A 20,656-nucleotide genomic window follows, 5' to 3' on the forward strand; every position below is an offset into this window, starting at 1 on the left:
TTTGTTCTACTTTTTACAGGCTCATTAGGTTTGTTCTACTTTTTAAAGGCTCGTTAGGTTTGTTCTATTTTTTTCCAGGCTCGTTTGATTTTTTCTACTTTTTACAGGCTCATTAGGTTTGTTCTACTTTTTACAGGCTCGTTAGGTTTGTTCTATTTTTTACAGGCTCGTTAGGTTTGTTCTACTTCTTTTAACCCACGTTTAATTTGTTCTACTTTTCAAATTTACTTTCGAAACGTGTTAGACAGGTAAAATTTAATTTCATTAAGAGATAACACTTTAAAGATAGTGACACCCTCCATACCCACTTTACAAAATAAATACAATCGTGTCGTAAAAAAACGATAGCCGTTTTTATTTCTGATATTTAGTCGTTGTTTGAACCTTGCAGTTCGGTGTTGTTTTTAAATCAATTGACCTATCGGTCTGATAGATGACTGTGTGGTCAAGAAACATCAACTCTACTTCATCTGCCATATGGATCATAAGTTTGTAAAGGGAGGTTTACTTAATTAATATGCCGGATAGTCCGAGGTATGCCTTCACTCCATATCCTGATGTTTGGTGCGAATCACTTTGTTCCCTATCCCGACGTTTGGTGCTAATCACTTTGTGCCCTATCCTGATGTTTGGTGCTAATCTTTTAGTTCCTTATCATGATGATAGTTCTAATTACAGTTTTCTATGAGTTAGATATGACCGTACGGGTAGACCAACCCCGCAACAAGGAGTGCGATAATTATTTCTTTACAAACTTTGACGGCACGAATGAGCATCTGTAACAGATATTTCACATAGTGCAGGGGTCTCCAAACTACGGCCCGCGGGCCGGATGCGGCCCGCGATGTCCTCTCATCCGGCCCGCGGAGATCTTTTTGTCCACGGAAAAAAACGTTTGTTGGTGATAGCTGAGGAACTTTGCCCAGAAAAATTAAAGATATGCCTGGGAGAAACTGGCCCCCGAACTGAAATTTGATAGTTAGTGCGGCCCTCGGACTGAAAAGTTTGGAGACCCCTGACATAGTGCGTCGCGCCCATAATGTACAACTTGAACAACCTGACACAAAAAATAGTATGCCTCGCTGCATGTCTATTGAATGGTATTGATAGCAGGTATTTCCTGTATGCCACACACATACCCACTCTCTCTCTCTCTCTCACTCACACACACTCTCTCTCACACACACACTGTGTGGGCCCCAACCACTCCTCGTGTGGACTATGTTGTAGGGCGACTCCCATAAGCGGCTTTTACCTTGCTGTCAGCTGATGATTTCATGACCCACCCTACGGTCGCTTGTCTTAGGGTTGGTAGTCTAGGAGGTATGTGGCGATGTTATACATTGGTCGCTTGTCTTAGGGTTGGTAGTCTAGGAGATATGTGGCGATGTTATACATTGGTCGCTTGTGTTAGGGTTGGTAGTCCTATAGGAGATATGTGGCGATGTTACACATTGGTCGCTTGTGTTAGGGTTGGTAGTCTAGGAGATATGTGACGATATTCTACTAGGTAGTCCAAACTGAAATTAATTATTGATTGCAGACTTCTGGAGTGAGTATGTCATGAAAGAACTTTTAATTGTAAGGTCTATGCCACAAATTTTATAAAAATATCTCAATAAATAAAAAAGTTATGCGATTTTTAAAAAAGCAAAATTTGGTAAAAAACTGATTTTCAAAAAGTGCCATTTTTGAGAACCCATATTTTTTAAACTAAATAACATAGAAGTGTAGAAATTGGTAAAGTTGCTGCAAAGTTTGTAATATATATGCCCAATTTTTTTCAGTCATCTAAAATGAGTCTTTCTAAGGTAAAAAAATAATTGAAAATGACAAAAATGCGTTTTGGTCACTTTTATTTTCATAAAAAAAAGAAAAATTCAATTTTTTTTTTTTTTTTTTTTTTGCTTTGGAATAACTCTAAAACTATTGTGTTGGTAACATCAACGTGGAAAAATGTGTTAATTATTTTAAAAAATCACATGAGTTAAAATATTATTTTAAAAAATACCACAGTTATCTAGTGCAGGAGAAACAGAATCAAAATTTAGTAGAGTAAATGTAATGTAATGTAGTTTAATAAAGACGTGATGCCTACAAGTGATGCAGCAGTTGATGCCACATGCTTTGGTTTCTTTTCAAACCTATACGGTTGATAACTGCTTTGGGGGAACAGTTTTTAAAACTACAACTCCACATCTTTGTACGTCTTGTTTCCCTCAACCTTGATCTTGTGGAGCATCAAGAGTAAGTAATATGTTTTGGGAATTGTAGGGGGGAGTGGGGTCTTGGCCTTCTTCCCTTCCCTTGTAAGGAAAGTTCTGGATAGGCCACTGTAAATGTCTCCAGCTATGGAATAAACAATTGATTTAGTGATTAATAAAATAGAATTAAATTTACTACCAGCCTATTGTGTAGGCCTACTATTTGTCCTATGACTATAACTGGAAACATAAGAAAAAGCCTGAAAACACCTTTTTGTTAAAAGTAATTTATACTTTATATATATTTTTAAGAGTAATTCTACTGAATGAAATTTGAAATATTCGTTGCTTGTGCCACACTGGTTGAGATATCCAATAATGAAGATGCCATACTGTGGTTCTCAACATCCTATAGGACAACTTAACTGTCCTTCATTGTTACTATTATATGCATATAAAATAAATAAATAATGAGAAATACTACTAGTACTACTTACACTTACAACTAATATAACATTTAAAACTAAGTCACAACATGTAGAATCTTAATAAATTGCACCACCATCTAAAAATTGATCTGGTACATTTTATTACGGAGACTGGCGCAGACCATTTCACATTATTTAGCAGGGGAATCAGAATCAGAGCACACAACGGAAAATAAAAAAAATTAATCACATTAGTCCTTAAAATTTAGTGTCTTTTGTTTTAAATAAATCGATAAAAATGTATAGTTATTATAATTATACATTTCTTTTGTGTTTCATTAATATTTTATAAGTATTTAACCTTCGTTCCCTGTAAATAATTGAGTTCGTCCACATAGTAACCAAGATAGTCTGGTGGCCATTTTGAATTTGTCGATTCATAATTTTGACGTGATAGTCCAGATAAACTGTAGTAATACGACCCAATCATTGATCCCAGTCAATAGATTTTAAAGAATTAGTAAACACTAGCATCTAATAGTTAAGTGCATCCATATTTTAAGTCCCTAGAATGTCCTGAATTAAATAGCTTCACGTCTAAACACACCCTGTGTACAAGCGTAGTTCACACGCTAAAACCGTGGACTTGAAGCGTTCAAATTTACATTAATAACGTGTACTAATTAAACCAAACTGACATTCAAACTTAAAATTCATTTATTAAAATGGAAATGAAACTTTAAAAATGATACTTACAACTTGTTTGAAGGCTCTAGCAAGGGTAAAATCCGTTTAGCATCATCGGTCGTCAACCTTTAAAACCGTTCGGCGAGCAACTTACTCGGGGCTGAAAGTCGACTCGAGGGTTATATGTTTATTGGGGGTACGGCTTCGCGACCGTAAATCAGAAATACTTGAATTTACAACACAAAGTAGTTATAAAACTGAACTTTACATCGGTGTAAAAATTGAAACAGAATTAGTTTGTTTCCGTGTATATATCGTCATTTAAAGTTTAAAATCTGTATTTTTTAAATGAAATAAACAAGTTATTTTTTCAATTTATACATCAAATGATAGCCTAGAATTCGATCTTTAAAATGACATTAAGATTATGCTTCTACGATGCTTCGTCGCGAAGCCGCGACCAAATAAAACAGTGTGGGGTCGATCGGTACACGCAAAACGGTGAAATTTGTTGACGTAACTGATACTTTTCAAACAAATATAAAACACATTCAGACATGTGTTACAGATATAAAAATACCAGAATACGACAGATAAAGATTTAAACTTTATTGACATATAATTTTTATTCTTATAGGACAACTAGAAGTAGTGAAATTTTTTTTTTGAAAACCGCAAAAACTGACCCTAAAACGCACTTTTTCGCCAGTTTGGACTACCTAATTATACATTGGTCGCTAGTCTTAGGGTTGGTAGTCTAGAAGATATGTGGCGATATTATACATTGGTCGCTTGGGTTGGTAGTCTAGGAGATATTTGACTATATTATACATTGGTTGCTTGTCTTAGGGTTGGTAGTCTAGGAGATATATGGCGATAGTACACATTGGTCGCTTGTCTTATGGTTGGTAGTCTAGGAGATATGTGGCGATGTTATACATTGGTCGCTTGTCTTAGGGTTGGTAGTCTAGGAGATATATGACGATATTACACATTGGTCGCTTGTCTTAGGGTTGGTAGTCGGGAACAAGGGTTCCCAATTTATGAGTCTCGACCCCCCTTTTTTGATGTGTGTGTGTGTGTGGTAGGGGGGGGTACCGTTTTGTTGACTAAACCAAAAAAAATGTGCAATGGTTTGGGGGTCGCGGGTAACTTGGCTTTTATAAAAAGGGGTCGCCATTCTAAAAAGTTTTGGAACCTGTGGTCTAGTACACAAGTGCCGACATTACACATGTACTGTCTCTCCCACCGCCTTGTTCAATACACATGGTTGGTGACGGTGAAGTAAGTCCAACAAATTAATAACATTCAGACCATTCTTTACAAGTCCGATTGTTTAATGTCCAAATGAAATTGAAATGGCTACAGTGTAAATCTCACACTGGATACCGCCTCAGCCAGCATATTAACACCCTCCATGTTGTTCCCTGTCTCAATGTACAGATCTGATCATCTCAATCGCCCACACTAAATATTTGTATCGGCCACTGAATACCTACTTCATCAGTCAGTCTGTCACTGTCTAGACGCCACCATTCTCCTATTTTTTGAACCCAACTGATCACCAACAGTATGTCATCATGTCACAGACAGTATATTATTATTCTTACATTTATTGCCTACATTACACTTTTTGCGTATGCTAAACATAAAAAAATACTCTAAATTACATTTCGATATTTAAAGTTATTCACTAGTTTTAAAATGTCTAATTCCTTTTTTTTTAACTTATAATTTTTTAGGAGAAGGTCATAGTGACATTAATTTAACTGATATTTTAGCACAAAGAGGTTCGTTAAGAACAACTACAAAAATGTATATTTGACTGAAACTTTAGACTTCATGAATAACCTGTGTGATTATCTCGTGTTTATTTTCTAACAAATCAGAGTTCAGCCCCTGGGGCTTACCTGTTTTCTGAAATGGAGGATCGCCTTGTCGGGCTATAGCACAGTAAAAGCTATGATATTTAGTATAGTTCTTACGTGGTAAGTAGTAGTAAAGTCCCTTTTTAAAGCTAACGGTCTATAGGGCAAGTGAAATAAAGTTCACCTGTTTCTGTGACCACGGTATATGAAGATTGTTTGGTCAGCACTATGCCCAGACGCCTTTACTTTCCAAAACGTGAGTTAGGTACCCATCAGAGTTGGGTGGACTCAGGGACGGTATACTGTCTTGGGATTCGAACTCGAGACTTACGGGTTAGCAGTCCAGCTCTCTACCGCTAGACTACATCCAGTTTATTTCTTTGTCATTTCGTCTTATACTTAGTGCGAGTCAAAAGTCAATATATACTAGCGATGGGTATCCGTTTCACGTGAATTATAGGCCTATATAATTTTAATGTTATATTTGTTTGGAAAGTAATTTATAAAATAGTTATTGGTTAAAACGCAACGTGCTTTACTACACGTTGAACAATATTAGTGGCAAAGCAAATAATAACTCAATAGCTAAAAATCCGACACATTTAAAATGGCATCGCCTATCAATACCAATACCTTATCACAACCGTAAACACTTTTCCGGTTGCACAATTAAAAATGTGTTTCTGCATTCGAATATGCCTTTATTTTTATTTTTCTTCTTTAAAAAAAAATTAAGTTTATACATTTAATACACCCTACATATCATTTTCAACAAAAGTCCGTATCACAAAGTTCTTCATATATCGCTGAACATACTGATCTCATAGCCTCGGGAAATATGTTGCGGGCAGAGAGAGAGAGAGAGAGAAGTGAGAACATGGGCCTTTATATATTAGGATTATTCACGTCAATCAAAGGAGGCGGCTGTTGTTGCTGGTGACCAGAAAAATGTGCAACGGAAAACTGCGCACATAAAAAGTGCGCAAGCAAATTAATTTTATTTACATCGATCATTTATAGACGTTGTCAAAGAATGACAACATTTACATTGTTGTTATGGCATAATGAAACTTTTCTTTAAATATATGACAGAATTAAGGTGTATTAATATAGTTTGTGTTTGCGCAATTTTTATTTGCGCTGTTTTCCTTTTGCGCATGTTTCACAAGACAGGAGATAGTTCCATTACTGTCGTGAGGCGGCGCGGTGCTCTCTTCTGTGATGTTCTACGTCTGATCGGGACAATGACCTACATTCCAGAACGAGTTTGGGAGAGTGCGTGCGCTGACTTCCCATAGTGCAAATAGTTGACTCCCCTCCTCATGCTCGTACTGTTTCATTTTCCAAATCTCCCTTCTAACTACTTAACCAATAGGCATCACTTCACAATACAGTTGACGTATCATTTACAATTCGTATAGTCCGCTTATAAAACCTGTTGGTGCAGATATTTTGTTATCTTGCTGCATGCCAGATTTCTGGTGCCTGGGCTTGTAAAACTCGACAGTTTTTTATACATATATTTTAGTGGCCTCTTTTTACGTCACGCTAAAAGTGGGTTGTGTAAGAAATCTCGGCGGAACAAAGTGATCGATAACTCACCGTTAGAGCGCTTGACTGGGGGCCGGGGTTTACATTGAAGCACGGACATATAGATTGATATTTACAGGAAAACCTCAAGTCCGTAATTGGCTAGTGTGCCTTGTGTTGGGGGTTTCTTTCAAATGTATATTTTCCCACTGGTTGTTCAAAGAATGAGAAGAGCCTCGCGTTTACTTTAAAGAGGGACAAGCCATAGTTTCAGACATTCAAACTGGCATTTGTGGAGGCTGAACGCTGAACATGGCTTGTACCTCTTGAAACGTCAGGATATTCTCTTTAGATGTAATCACGCGCCGAACACTGATCTTTACGATACAATTACAATCTATTGTCACACTCATTTCTCTCATAAGCTGTACGCGTTAACCTTACAACTGTCGTGATTTGTAAATTGTCCGACCCTTGCTTGCATCGGATCTCCATATATGTTTACATTTAGTTATATTGGCTATGTAATATGTGTTGTTGTTTATGCGGTGGTTTTATGTGATATTAGTATGTTATGTGCATGCAGGGGACGACGGAGAAATTGAAGCCTATGTTGTGGATGACAATGTCTTTACACATACAATCATTTCATTGCGTTTTTTATACACTATTGTGATGCTCACTCATGTCCTGGTCCTGTGGTGATGGTCACTCATGTCCTGGTCCTGTGGTGAAGGTCACTCATGTCCTGGTCCTATGGTGGTGGTCACTCATGTCCTGGTCCTGTGGTGATGGTCACTCATGTCCTGGTCCTGTGGTGATGGTCACTCATGTCCTGGTCCTGTGATGATGGTCACTCATGTCCTGGTCCTGTGGTGATGGTCACTCATGTCCTGGTCCTGTGGTGAAGGTCACTCATGTCCTGGTCCTGTGGTGATGGTCACTCATGTCCTGGTCCTGTAGTGATGGTCACTCATGTCCTGGTCCGGTTATGATCACTCATGTCCTGGTCCTGTGGTGATGGTCACTCATGTCCTGGTCCTGTTATGGTCACTCATGTCCTGGTCCTGTGGTGATGGTCACTCATGTACTGGTCCTGTGGCGGTCACTCATGTCCTGGTCCTGTGGTGATGGTCACTCATGTCCTGGTCCTGTGGTGATGGTCACTCATGTCCTGGTCCTGTGGTGATGGTCACTCATGTCCTGGTCCTGTGGTGATGGTCACTCATGTCCTGGTCTTGTGGTGATGGTCACTCATGTCCTGGTCCTGTGGTGATGGTCACTCATGTCCTGGTCTTGTGGTGATGGTCACTCATGTCCTGGTCCTGTTATGGTCACTCATGTCCTGGTCCTGTGGTGATGGTCACTCATGTCCTGGTCCTATGGTGGTGGTCACTCATGTCCTGGTCCTATGCTGATGGTTACTCATGTCCTGGTCCTGTGGCGGTCACTCATGTCCTGGTGCTGTTATGGTCACTCATGTCCTGGTCCTGTGGTGATGGTCACTCATGTCCTGGTTCTGTGGTGATGGTCACTCATGTCCTGGTCCTGTGGTGATGGTCACTCATGTCCTGGTCCTGTGGTGATGGTCACTCATGTCCTGGTCCTGTTATGGTCACTCATGTCCTGGTCCTGTGGTGATGGTCACTCATGTACTGGTCCTGTGGTGATGGTTACTCATGTCCTGGTCCTGTGATGATGGTCACTCATGTCCTGGTCCTGTTATGGTCACTCATGTCCTGGTCCTGTGGTGATGGTCACTCATGTACTGGTCCTGTGGTGATGGTTACTCATGTCCTGGTCCTGTGATGATGGTCACTCATGTCCTGGTCCTGTGATGATGGTCACTCATGTCCTGGTCCTGTGATGATGGTCACTCATGTCCTGGTCCTGTGGTGATGGTCACTCATGTCCTGGTCCTGTGGTGATGGTCACTCATGTCCTGGTCCTGTGGTGATGGTCACTCATGCCCTGGTCCTGTGGTGATGCTCACTCATGTCCTGGTCCTGTGGTGATGGTTACTCATGTCCTGGTCCTGTGATGATGGTCACTCATGTCCTGGTCCTGTGATGATGGTCACTCATGTCCTGGTCCTGTGATGATGGTCACTCATGTCCTGGTCCTGTGGTGATGGTCACTCATGTCCTGGTCCTGTGGTGATGGTCACTCATGTCCTGGTCCTGTGGTGATGGTCACTCATGTCCTGGTCCCCTGTCCTGGTCCTGTGGTGATGGTCACTCATGTCCTGGTCCTGTGGTGATGGTCACTCATGCCCTGGTCCTGTGGTGATGGTCACTCATGTCCTGGTCCTGTGGTGATGGTCACTCATGTCCTGGTCCTGTGGTGATGGTCACTCATGTCCTGATGTCCTGGTCCTGTGGTGATGGTCACTCATGTCCTGGTCCTGTGGTGATAGTCCCTCATATCGGCGTGACGCCAGTTTTACCAACCGTCCGCTAACTTCTACCGTGTCTAGATGTCGTGGTCCATCAAATAACGTCTCTACCATTACTACCAAGTACAAAAGTACACGACTTGATTTATGTGATCGTGTTTAGTCTCAATGACTAAGACACGTGAAATGTAACCACAAGCTTAAGTATATCATTAACTAACGGGTGTGTCCTTGAGCCTTGCTTGTTTACTACAAACATAGTGTTGACATGAAAGTCTGAGATTGTTTTATATTTCTTCTATTTTTTAGCGCTTTACTAGTTTTAGATTTCTCTGTATTCTGAAACTCACTTTTATAAATTCCTGACAAAACTGAATACATTTCGCTCACTCAAAATGGCTTGACAAAAATTGACTAGGCTCACCAATGTATATTTAGAAAAATTGACACGGTTCGCTGATGTATATTTAGAAAAATTGCCGACGTTGTAACTATTTATCCAGATTAAAATAATTCATCACGTAGACTAAAGCACATTGGCCATACTTGATCCGTGTGTGTATGGGTTGAGGGTGTTATAAAACCTCCATGTTTGATTCAAATAGCTGAAGGTGTCACATGGAGCGTTTCACCTTCTAGTGCACTTGTAGCAGGTCAGCGAGATAACTCGACAGAGGGCGCTGGTCTAACTGATTACGTCTTATCTACCACTGCTACCCACGCTGTCACCTCGTCTTATCTCTCATTGCCACCCACACAATCATCTAGTATTTATATATCGAGAACTAACTTTCTTCGCTACCAAAGGAATCGTCTTGGCCACCCATCATCTAGGTTGGCCACCCATCATCTTGGTTGGCCACCCATCATCTTGGTTGGCCACCCATCATCTTGGCCACCCATCATCTTGGCCACCCATCATCTTGGCCACCCATCATCTTGGCCACCCATCATCTTTGTTGGCCACCCATCATCTTGACCACTCATCATCTTGACCACTCATCATCTAGGTTGGCCACCCATCATCTAGGTTGGCCACCCATCATCTTGGCCACCCATCATCTTTGTTGGCCACCCATCATCTTGGCCACCCATCATCTTGGCCACCCATCATCTTTGTTGGCCACCCATCATCTTGGCCACCCATCATCTTGACCACTCATCATCTTGACCACTCATCATCTTGGTTGGCTACCCATCATCTTGGTTGGCTACCCATCATCTTGGCCACCCATCATCTTGGCTACCCATCATCTTGGCCACACATCATCTTGGTTGGCTACCCATCATCTTGGCCACCCATCATCCTGGCCACCCATCATCTTGGCTACCCATCATCTTGGCCACCCACCATCTTGGTAGGCTACCCATCATCTTGGCCACCCATCATCCTGGCCACCCATCATCTTGGCTACCCATCATCTTGGCCACCCACCATCTTGGTTGACTAACCATCATCTTGGCTACCCATCATCTTGGCCACCCATCATCTTGGCCACTCATCATCTTGACCACTCATCATCTTGGCCACCCATCATCTTGGTTGGCCATCATCTTGGTTTGCTACCCATCATCTTGGCCACCCATCATCTTGGTTGGCCACCCATCATCTTGGTTGGCTACCCACCATCTTGGCCACCCATCATCTTGGTTGGCTACCCATCATCTTGGCCACCCATCATCTTGGTTGGCCACCCATCATCTTGGTTGGCTACCCATCATCTTGGTTGGCTACCCACCATCTTGGCCACCCATCATCTTGGTTGGCTACCCATCATCTTGGCCACCCATCATCTTGGTTGGCTACCCATCATCTTGATTGGTTACCCATCATCTTGGTTGGCCACCCATCATCTTGGCCACCCATCATCTTGGTTGGCCACCCATCATCTTGGCTGGCTACCCATCATCTTGGTTGGCCACCCATCATCTTGGCCTCCCACCATCTTGGCTACCCACCATCTTGGCCACCCACCATCTTGGCCACCCATCATCTTGGCCACCCACCATCATGGCCACCCACCATCTTGACCTCCCATCATCTTGGCCACCCATCATGTTGGCCACCCATCATCTTAGCCACCCATCATCTTGGCCACCCATCATCTTGGCTACCCGCCATCTTGGCCTCCCATCATCTTGGCCTCCCATCATCTTGGCCACCCATCATCTTGGCTGGCTACCCATCATCTTGGCCACCCATCATCTTAGCTGGCCACCCATCATCTTGGCCACCAATCAACTTGGCCACCCATCATCTTGGCTGGCCACCCATCATCTTGGCCACCCATCAACTTGGCCACCCATCATCTTTGCCACCCATCATCTTGGCCACCCATCATCTTGGCTGGCTACCCATCATCTTGGCCACCCATCATCTTGGCCACCCATCATCTTGGCTGGCTACCCAGAGGCGTAGCGAGGGGGTGCAGAACGCACCGGTCGACACCATTTAGGGGGGGGGGGTGACACCAAGGCAAAAAAATAGCAAAATATATAGAGAAAAATGATAATTCCACTTAAGTGATTAGTTCGAGTGGTAAATAGTCTTTTAAGAGGTGAAAATCGCAAGTTTGAGGGGGGGGTGCAAATCGAACATTGAAAGTTTGTCCCCGGGAAGGGTGGCTACGCCTCTGGGGGGGGGGTGACACCATCAAGTGCCGCACCGGGTTACACCCGACCTCGCTACGCCACTGTGGCTACCCATACACTCAGTACCAAATGACATTTCTTTTAACTTGTTTTTCTACCAGCCTGTTCAGTACTTATACATATCACTCACTTCTAAAAAAAATTCGCCATACCGTTATCTTGGCTGTTGTTTTTTAATTCCACAATGCACTTTCAAATCAACTTAACCTAATCAAAATACTGATTTTTAAAAATCTTTAAACTTTTGAAATTTTCTCATAAATTTACTTCCCGTTGTTTGCACTATATTTTATCCCCCCCCCCCCTACTCCCACATATTTACCTGCCCCGTCCATGATGATATAGGTCGCCCCTGAATAAAACCCTCTAAAATTCAGGTCACGGCTGTCATTCCTAGCCATTAAACCCGGGAGCGGGGATAGACAGAAAAATTCGCCCCGGGGTCTAAAAATGTCGGTTTACCATAAGAGCTGTTTTTAGACTTGGGCGAGGCACATTCCTTGTGATAATAGAGTAGACTACTAACTCATGACGTCAGCGAAATGGAGGAATAATCGCCGCCTAGACAATAGTATTTCATCGGTGGTTGTTAAGCTATTGTTGTTTTTTGTTTCCGGTATACAAACATATATTGTTGTTGTTATCACAAGACTATTTAAGTTTAGATCATTTCGTAAGTGCTTCTTTACTTTTGAACTTTAGTTAGATTGAGTGACACATTTTCTTGTTCATATTACTCATAACCTCGAAGTTGACCATACTTACGTAGATACTCTATGTTCGTCTTTCGGGGGTAGCGAGTGTTGATATATCTCGATGTTGGCCATTGTAAGGTAGCCATTGTTGGTATATCTCGATGTTGGCCATTGTAAGGTAGCCATTGTTGGTACATCTCGATGTTGGCCATTGTGGAGTAGCCAGTGTTGATATATCTCGGCTTATCGATCATGTCTAAAAACTGACCCAATGAATTATTGCCTATGGGTCATGTCTAAAAACTGACCCAATGAAGTATTGCCTACGGGTCATGTCTAAAAACTGAGCCAATGAAGTATTGCCTATGGTTCATGTCTAAAAACTGACCCAGCGAAATATTGCCTATGGGTCATGTCTAAAAACTGACCCAGCGAAATATTGCCTATGGGTCATGTCTAAAAACTGAGCCAATGAAGTATTGCCTATGGTTCATGTCTAAAAACTGACCCAGCGAAATATTGCCTATGGGTCATGTCTACAAACTGACCCAATGAAGTATAACGTGTGGGTGCTGCCTACAAATACCGGATACAGAGATGAGTCCTGACAGTCTCCGCCAACCGGTCTGTCTTAGGGTCCCTAGCCCGCCCAGCTGCTCCATCATTGAGTCCACCATTACCAACATGGGCGGGGCTGGGTAAACTGGATCACCGGAAGTCGCTGTTTTAGCTCGTCTCGGCTCAGCCTCGCTCTGTAATTTTCGCCGTAGCTGGGGAGAGGGGGGGGGGGGAGAGGAAAAAAAAACCTTGTCTCTAAAACCCTTTTTATTCTTGCTTTGTCTGCAGAAACCTAATAATGTGTTCCGACATTAAGCCATCACCGCCTCGGTTTTTTTCCATCAAAAACGCCGTTGCGTGCTGTGTTTAGTTATTATAAAAGCCTATTTAAGAGAATTTGATTCCAACTAGAAGCCTAGGGTTATCAGGGAAACTGTACTTTAAAACAACCTCCAGTTTAAAAAAAAAAATACCTCGACGTGGCGGAAGCACGCGAGCTAGGTCCTGATCGGGAAACGCCAATTAAACTCTCTGAAATCTACAATTATTTTTAGAATGCGGCAAATGGCGAGGCGGGCTATACTAGGCAGACGGAGTGCAAACTTCCGGTCGGCTGGCTGGAGGGCGACGTCGTCGGCCTAGACTGGACGCATACGGAGACGTGTTTATTTTAACCATTAATGTCCCATTCATTCTACCAAAACTCCACCCATGACGGCCCAATATAAGGAGCATAACTCTGTATGATCAAGTGAATAGTTTCACAAAATATTTGTTTTTGTCTAAATGAAATTGAAAATTAAGATAAAAAGTACTGCTTAATGTTGGGAATAAACCTGGCTTTCCAACAGTATTAAATAGAATATATTATATTCGGTAAAAGTACAGTATAAAAATAAAAAATGTCTGAGAAAATTCAAAACAGGTCATTTTCGGTAGTCAACTTTATTTATTTTTGTCTTAACAACTATGCATCGAATTCAACAGTTAAATATCAATTTGGTTATGTTTAACATATATAATTCATAAAATACATGCCTAGATACGTTTAGAGGCATTAATTTTTTTTATTTTTAATATTAAATCTACTAAAAATACGACAGATGAGTCGAAAATTTCGAGATAGAAAGAAACTATTATTTTTTATCTTTCAAAAGCGCCATTGAAATTACAAGACCGGAAAAGGATGCTGAAACCATCCGACTTCCTGTTTAGTTAAAAATTAGGATTTGTAGGCCAAATTTTAATGAAACAAATTTAATTTTTCTATGCTTATTGTAAGCGGGCGGCAGCGGGCGTTACGGGACATTAACGGTGTCGGGCGGCAGCGGGCGTTACGGGACATTAATGTGCGTCACCTATAGCGGTGAGCGGGCAGAAACCGTATGTTCGTGTTACTGGCGTGACATATGGGGGGGGGGGGGGGGCAAGTCACGTCCATTTATAAAGCTGACATTTCCTACAAATAGTTTGTTTCACGTATTACCTTTATGCTGAGTAATCATTACTAAAAATATTTTAAAATTTTTGTTCAACTTAAATTATTTGAAAGGAAATTTAAAAATATTGAACCAGGGATAGCCTGCGTCCTAAAAGCCAGGGAAATATCAAACAGGACCCCAAATCCCTGATGTCATTTTTATTGTGTTTTTAGCGCAATTTCCTTACAGGAATTACGATTATTAACTCGTCGTTTCTGGATGGATGGATGTGTGTCCGGATGGATGTGTGTCCGCAGCTTTAAGTCGTATCTCCTCTCCAACGAAGCAATATCGAGGACTAGTTCCAAAAGCAAATATGTTAAGCAAGCTCCGAGGATGATTGTGGGCCAAAAAAATTCCCGTAATTCTTTCCTGGATTTCCCGGAAAAGCCAAAAAAAAAAACTCGAAAAAATGCAGTTTTTGGTCCATATCTCGGCAACCAGACCACTTAGCGACTTGAAACATTTACCAATCGATTCCTGCCATAATTTAGAACAATATTGCCGAAGAAAGTTTTCAAAAATATCCTTCGTTCGGTCACAAAAAATTAATTAAGGAAATTGCGCTTAAATTGTCACTAGACTTTTTATTTTTTCCTCCATCACATTGCGTCTTGACATGAAGGAAGGGAAATTGTTAAATGAAGAAATACCATTTTTTTAATCAAAGCACTAATAGAACTATTAGTATTACAGTACCGATCCTTGTGGTCCTCTGGGATTAGTGCCCGTAGACCGGCGAGCCAGTCCATCATTGAAATATTACTCGGGATTTGATTCAATCAGAAAGCAACAAAATTATTCAAAGCTGCACAAGTCAGCAGTATTTAATTAACGTGAATCTTCTGCGATGGTTGAGTACTATTGCCTGCAGATTCATCGTGGAAAGCTAGAGAACTTGTCATCGTAGCCATACAACGTAAAAACTAAAAAAATTAAAACTATATAGAATCTACAACTACACTCAACACACGTATAGATCCATCTTAAGGCCGGTTTTGGAATGTCAGCTTTGCGTTTGTCAAGGTACAGCCTGTTGTACTGGCTTGGCACTTGTATTAATCTATTGGATGATTTAGTATACACAAAGTAAACTGTACTTCTTATTTCCACATCTCTGCTGGTAGTCCCAATAGGAAATGGGAGGAGTGGTTTAGTTACCCGCACACAGACAACTGTGTGTAGAAAATCTTGTCCAGATAAGCCCCGCTATAAGTTAACCTCCGGCACCAAAAAAAAATGTTATAAAAAGAGGATATGAAACTTGTACTTTTAGATTTTATCGAAGAATGTGAATTGGGGCATATCATTAAGAATGTGCTTGTAAAGGTATGTAGTTCGGTACCTTTAACCATTTTAAGAGGCGTGCGTTTAAATATTCGAAACTCTAGAGTAGGAACAGGTCACAGAAACATTCCTCACTACCCAACCTCCACCACTTACCCAACCTCCACCACTTACCCAACCACCATCTACCCAACATCCCCCACCACCCAACCCACTGATGGTAGGTGGTAGATACCATGACCAGCTGGGAACCTGCAATAGACACGGACGTCTTTGATTGGTCCGCGGGAAAGCATGAATGGCAAATGGGATTGGCGCATGAATGAGCGGGAGAATGAATGCGTTCCGTGTGTATACGTGTACTGTGTGTACACTACACGGGCGTATATGTGTACAATACAAGGCGTTTACTATGTACCATACACAGACGTCTATTATGTACAAAACCCGACTATGCTATGTATAATACATACAGGCGTATCACATGAACGACTATTTACAATACACGGACGTATGCTATCTACAATATACAGGAGTATGCTATTCTATAATACACAGACGTATCATATCTACCAAAACAGGAGTATGCTATCTACCATATACACGAGTATGCTATTCAAAAATACACAGACGTTAAATACAGACGTACAATACAGTGACATATGGGCCAACTGTGCAGCATAAACCACCCGTCCGTGGAGCAACAGTTGCTGGTGAATGGCAGGTCAGGCGTTAAGCTGGGGGGTGGGGGGGTCTAGCCATGCTAGTTTCTCATGAGTCACTACCAACCTTTCATTCATAATTACAGCCGCTGCTGTTTGTGTATACCCTCGCCCCCTGCACACTTGATTCGTTCATTCATGGCTCTACGGCACATTGGACTGTCGCTTACTGCAATATTTCCAGTCCCACTTTTTATAAAAAAATTACATTTAACTTCAATCTTGCTGTTTTATAATGAACTTAATTGTAGTATTTATTTATTGTAACTACATTTTATTTTCAGAGGTCTTTTTATTTTTAGTCCAACTAGGATAAAAACAAACCGTGTAAGCCATATAACTCTGGGGGGAAGGGGTTTTACCTCGTGCAGAACAAAACACGTTTTAGCACTAAGAAAATGAATTCTTGGTTTGCTCAAACGTGTGCTGGTGTCGAGTGAAATTCTTGAGCTCTTTAGTTCTAAGCTACACCAACAACATGTCATTCGATTAGGGTATTAGTTCAAACCAGAGACCGGCATTTTCCGGCTTTTTTTTTATTTCATTAAAACTGTTCTTATATGCCAGCCATAAGGAGTTTTATAGAATGTTGCCAGTATAGTTTTTATTTCAACTATAGTTAGCCAGTTTAGTTTTTATTTAAATTGTAAAGCATTCCTGTACAACTGGAGGTTTATCTTTGTTGTAAGTGACACACTTCCACCCCCACCCCCAATATCCTCTCTCCAGACCCACACCACCACCTCACCCCCACCATAAATCTACGCCACTCTGTAGCCTATCTGAACAAGAGGAGTGTAAGCCCTAAATGTATTGAGCTAATGAAACATGCACCCCCACCCCATCTTTCCAGTTGGTTAAATACAGGATGTAGCTGGCGTTTGGTATTGAGTTGTTACAATCAGGCAGTTGGTTAAATACAGGATGTTGCTGGCATTTGGTATTGAGTTGTTACAATCAGGCTCTAACCTGTGGCAAATAGCCCCATTATTCTCATTTCATTTCTTAGTAAGGTATCAGGGGCTTCCTTGACAAAACGTTTACAACACACTTCTAAGAATAGAGGGGAATAGATCTAGTTTTAGTAATTAGAAAAACATGTAAAGGATTTGTAGTGAAAGCAGCTATTGTCAGTCAAGCGACCCTGTACCCATCCATTTTGAGTCAGATTAGATGATTACAAGACCACATATTTCACCTGGACAATCACATTTCACCAACTGGTATGCATAAATTAACATCTCACCTATTGATAGTCACAAAGTCACATCTCACCTTTTGATAGTCACAAAGTCACATCTCACCCATTGACAGTCACAAAGTCACATCTCACCTTTTGACAGTCACAAAGTCACATCTCACCTTTTGATAGTCACAAAGTCACATCTCACCTTTTGACAGTCACAAAGTCACATCTCACCCATTGACAGTCACAAAGTCACATCTCACCTTTTGATAGTCACAAAGTCACATCTCACCTTTTGATAGTCACAAAGTCACATCTCACCTTTTGATAGTCACAAAGTCACATCTCACCTTTTGATAGTCACAAAGTCACATCTCACCTTTTGATAGTCACAAAGTCACATCTCACCCATTGACAGTCACAAAGTCACATCTCACCTTTTGATAGTCACAAAGTCACATCTCACCTTTTGATAGTCACAAAGTCACATCTCACCTTTTGATAGTCACAAAGTCACATCTCACCTTTTGATAGTCACAAAGTCACATCTCACCTTTTGATAGTCACAAAGTCACATCTCACCTTTTGACAGTCACAAAGTACACACTAAACCTGTACACACTAGACCTACAGCTAATTTAGACATCTACACACTAGACCTATACCTAACCTATCCCCATTTAACCTGGACTTTGAACTCACCAAAACCTCCCCTCTCCCTATTTAACCAGGACTTTAAACCAACCAAAACCTCCCCTCTCCCCAGTAACCATGCTGAGTAGACCCTAACACAATGAGCAGCGAGCCACACAAAGTCAAGGCAGATGGCTATGGAGACAGCGTCATCAAACATTTTCAGAACCTGCGCACCGAGAATGAGTTGTGTGACTTCAAGGTCTTGGCCCAGGGAAGGGTTTTTGAGGTAGGAACTTCTTCAACAACGATTCCTCCTAGAACATTGATTTACCTTGTGTACCACTTGAAAAATTTTGTCAAGTTATTATCAGATCTTAGGTTTGATGGGCTCATCATTCAAAGATCTAATTAATTAAATTTTATGATAAAAGGGTGCAGTTAATTAAAATTTCTTGTCCTTGCTATAAAAAGATGACCTTTTACTAAGAATAGACCTTAGAATCTGTATGCCATTTCTAGTATCCTCCAAAAAATCAGCAACACTGAATAGTGATTCCAAAATATTGACTCCTAAATGCTGACTCTAAAATATTGACTCCTAAAGGCTGACTCCAAAATATTGACTCCAAAATGTTTATTTCTAAATGCTGACTCTAAAATATTGACTCTTAAATGTTAATTCCTAAATGCTGACTCTAAAGTATTGACTCCTAAATTAATTTATAAATGCTGACTCTAAAATATTGACTCTTACAGATTAATTCCTAAATGCTGACACCTAAATGTGGACTCCTTAATATGTCATCTCATGCTTTATATCAAAGATTTATTATGTTCTGTCATGGTTTATTTTAGCATCATGTGTCATGTCAATAATCTATTATGTTATGTCAATACTCTATTATGTCATGTCATTACTCTATTATGTCATGTCATGGGTCATGTCAATAATCTATTATGTCATGTCAGGTCCACCGGGCACTACTGGCTGCCACCAGTGATTACTTCCGGGTCATGTTCAAAGGTGTCATGGCAGAGAGCAGACAGGACACCGTGGACCTTAAAGGTGTTTCTGCTGATGGTCTGCAACAGGTGTGTACATGGTGTTTCTGTCATGATGGCATTGTTACTCTATGTCAGGATTTGTTTTACCTTAGACCTGATGTCATTGTTACTCTATGACAGGATTGGTTTTACCTTAGACCTGATGGCATTGTTACTTTATGTCAGGATTTGTTTTACCTTAGTCCTGATGGCATTGCTACTTGATGTCAGGATTTGTTTTACCTTAGACCTGATGTCATTGTTACTATATGACAGGATTGGTTTTACCTTAGACCTGATGGCATTGTTACTTTATGTCAGGATTTGTTTTACCTTAGTCCTGATGGCATTGCTACTCTATGTCATGATTTGTTTTACCTTAGACCTGATGTCATTGTTACTTTATGTCAGGATTTGTTTTACCTTAGACCTGATGGCATTGCTACTTTATGTCAGGATTTGTTTTACCTTAGACCTGATGGCATTGCTACTTTATGTCAGGATTTGTTTTAACTTAGACCTGATGTCATAGTTACTCTATGTCAGGATTTGTTTTACCTTAGACCTGATGTCATTGCTAGTTTTACCTTATTCCTGATGACATTGCTAGTTTTACCTTATTCATGATGACATTGCTAGTTTTACCTTATACCTGTTGACATTTATACCTGTTGACATTGCTAGGTGTTATCAGATACTGATGTTATGAAAAAAACATGAACAAAAATGTCACTAGACTATCTGTTGTAACTGATATATTTAAAAGTATTTCTCCACTACAAAATAATGAAGGCTTTATATGAACACTATGTGTAGGATCAAATAATTTGAAGCAAAGTCAACTGATTTAACCTTTATATCCCTTCAACACTGTGTGTTTTTATACATTAAATTTTTATCATTTTAAGTGCACTTATTTCTTGCTTTGACTATATCTAAAGAAAAATCTGTCAACCGTATTTAAAGCTTACATTATTATGTTCACTCAAAATCTTTTTATGTAAAATTTATTATAGTCTTGCGAAATTTTAGCTGTTTAAAATTATTGATTGAATATGAAACTACTAGTGCATTTGTGTTATCCTGATACAGATAGTCCCTGGGTTTTTCCAATGTTTTTCTCTAGGTTTTATTTTTAGGTGGGTTTAAATTAGTTGTAAACCATTTGGTTTTCCTCAGTGGAATTTGATATTTAAAGTTAGTGACACTGAACAGTTTCCGTTTTTTCCTAGTGAAAGTTAAAATTAAAAATTAGTTACAATGAACTTTTATAGTGTGATGGC

The 20,656-nt window shown here is 40.5% G+C and overlaps 1 protein-coding gene and 1 long non-coding RNA gene across 2 annotated transcripts in view; one reads left to right on the forward strand and one right to left on the reverse strand.

The window, feature by feature from the left end:
* LOC131955160 (kelch-like protein 36) overlaps positions 1-20,656 on the forward strand; it is a 59,462-nt gene that overhangs the window by 29,886 nt on the left and 8,920 nt on the right. The window contains exons 3-4 of the mRNA XM_059319150.1: positions 18,460-18,615; positions 19,299-19,421. Of these exons, the coding sequence (XP_059175133.1) occupies positions 18,487-18,615; positions 19,299-19,421 (252 nt within the window). The 5' untranslated portion in view covers positions 18,460-18,486. The remainder of the gene's footprint in view (positions 1-18,459; positions 18,616-19,298; positions 19,422-20,656) is intronic.
* LOC131955161 (uncharacterized) lies at positions 2,094-3,896 on the reverse strand. Its single transcript, XR_009388822.1, has 2 exons — positions 3,389-3,896; positions 2,094-2,349 (listed from the first exon to the last, which is right to left on the reverse strand). It is a non-coding gene; the product is annotated as an uncharacterized LOC131955161 (long non-coding RNA).

The sequence above is a fragment of the Physella acuta genome, unplaced genomic scaffold (genome assembly GCF_028476545.2).
Source record: "Physella acuta isolate Inbredline_101_S28 unplaced genomic scaffold, ASM2847654v3 ptg001057l, whole genome shotgun sequence".
Taxonomy (NCBI): Eukaryota; Metazoa; Mollusca; class Gastropoda; family Physidae; genus Physella; species Physella acuta.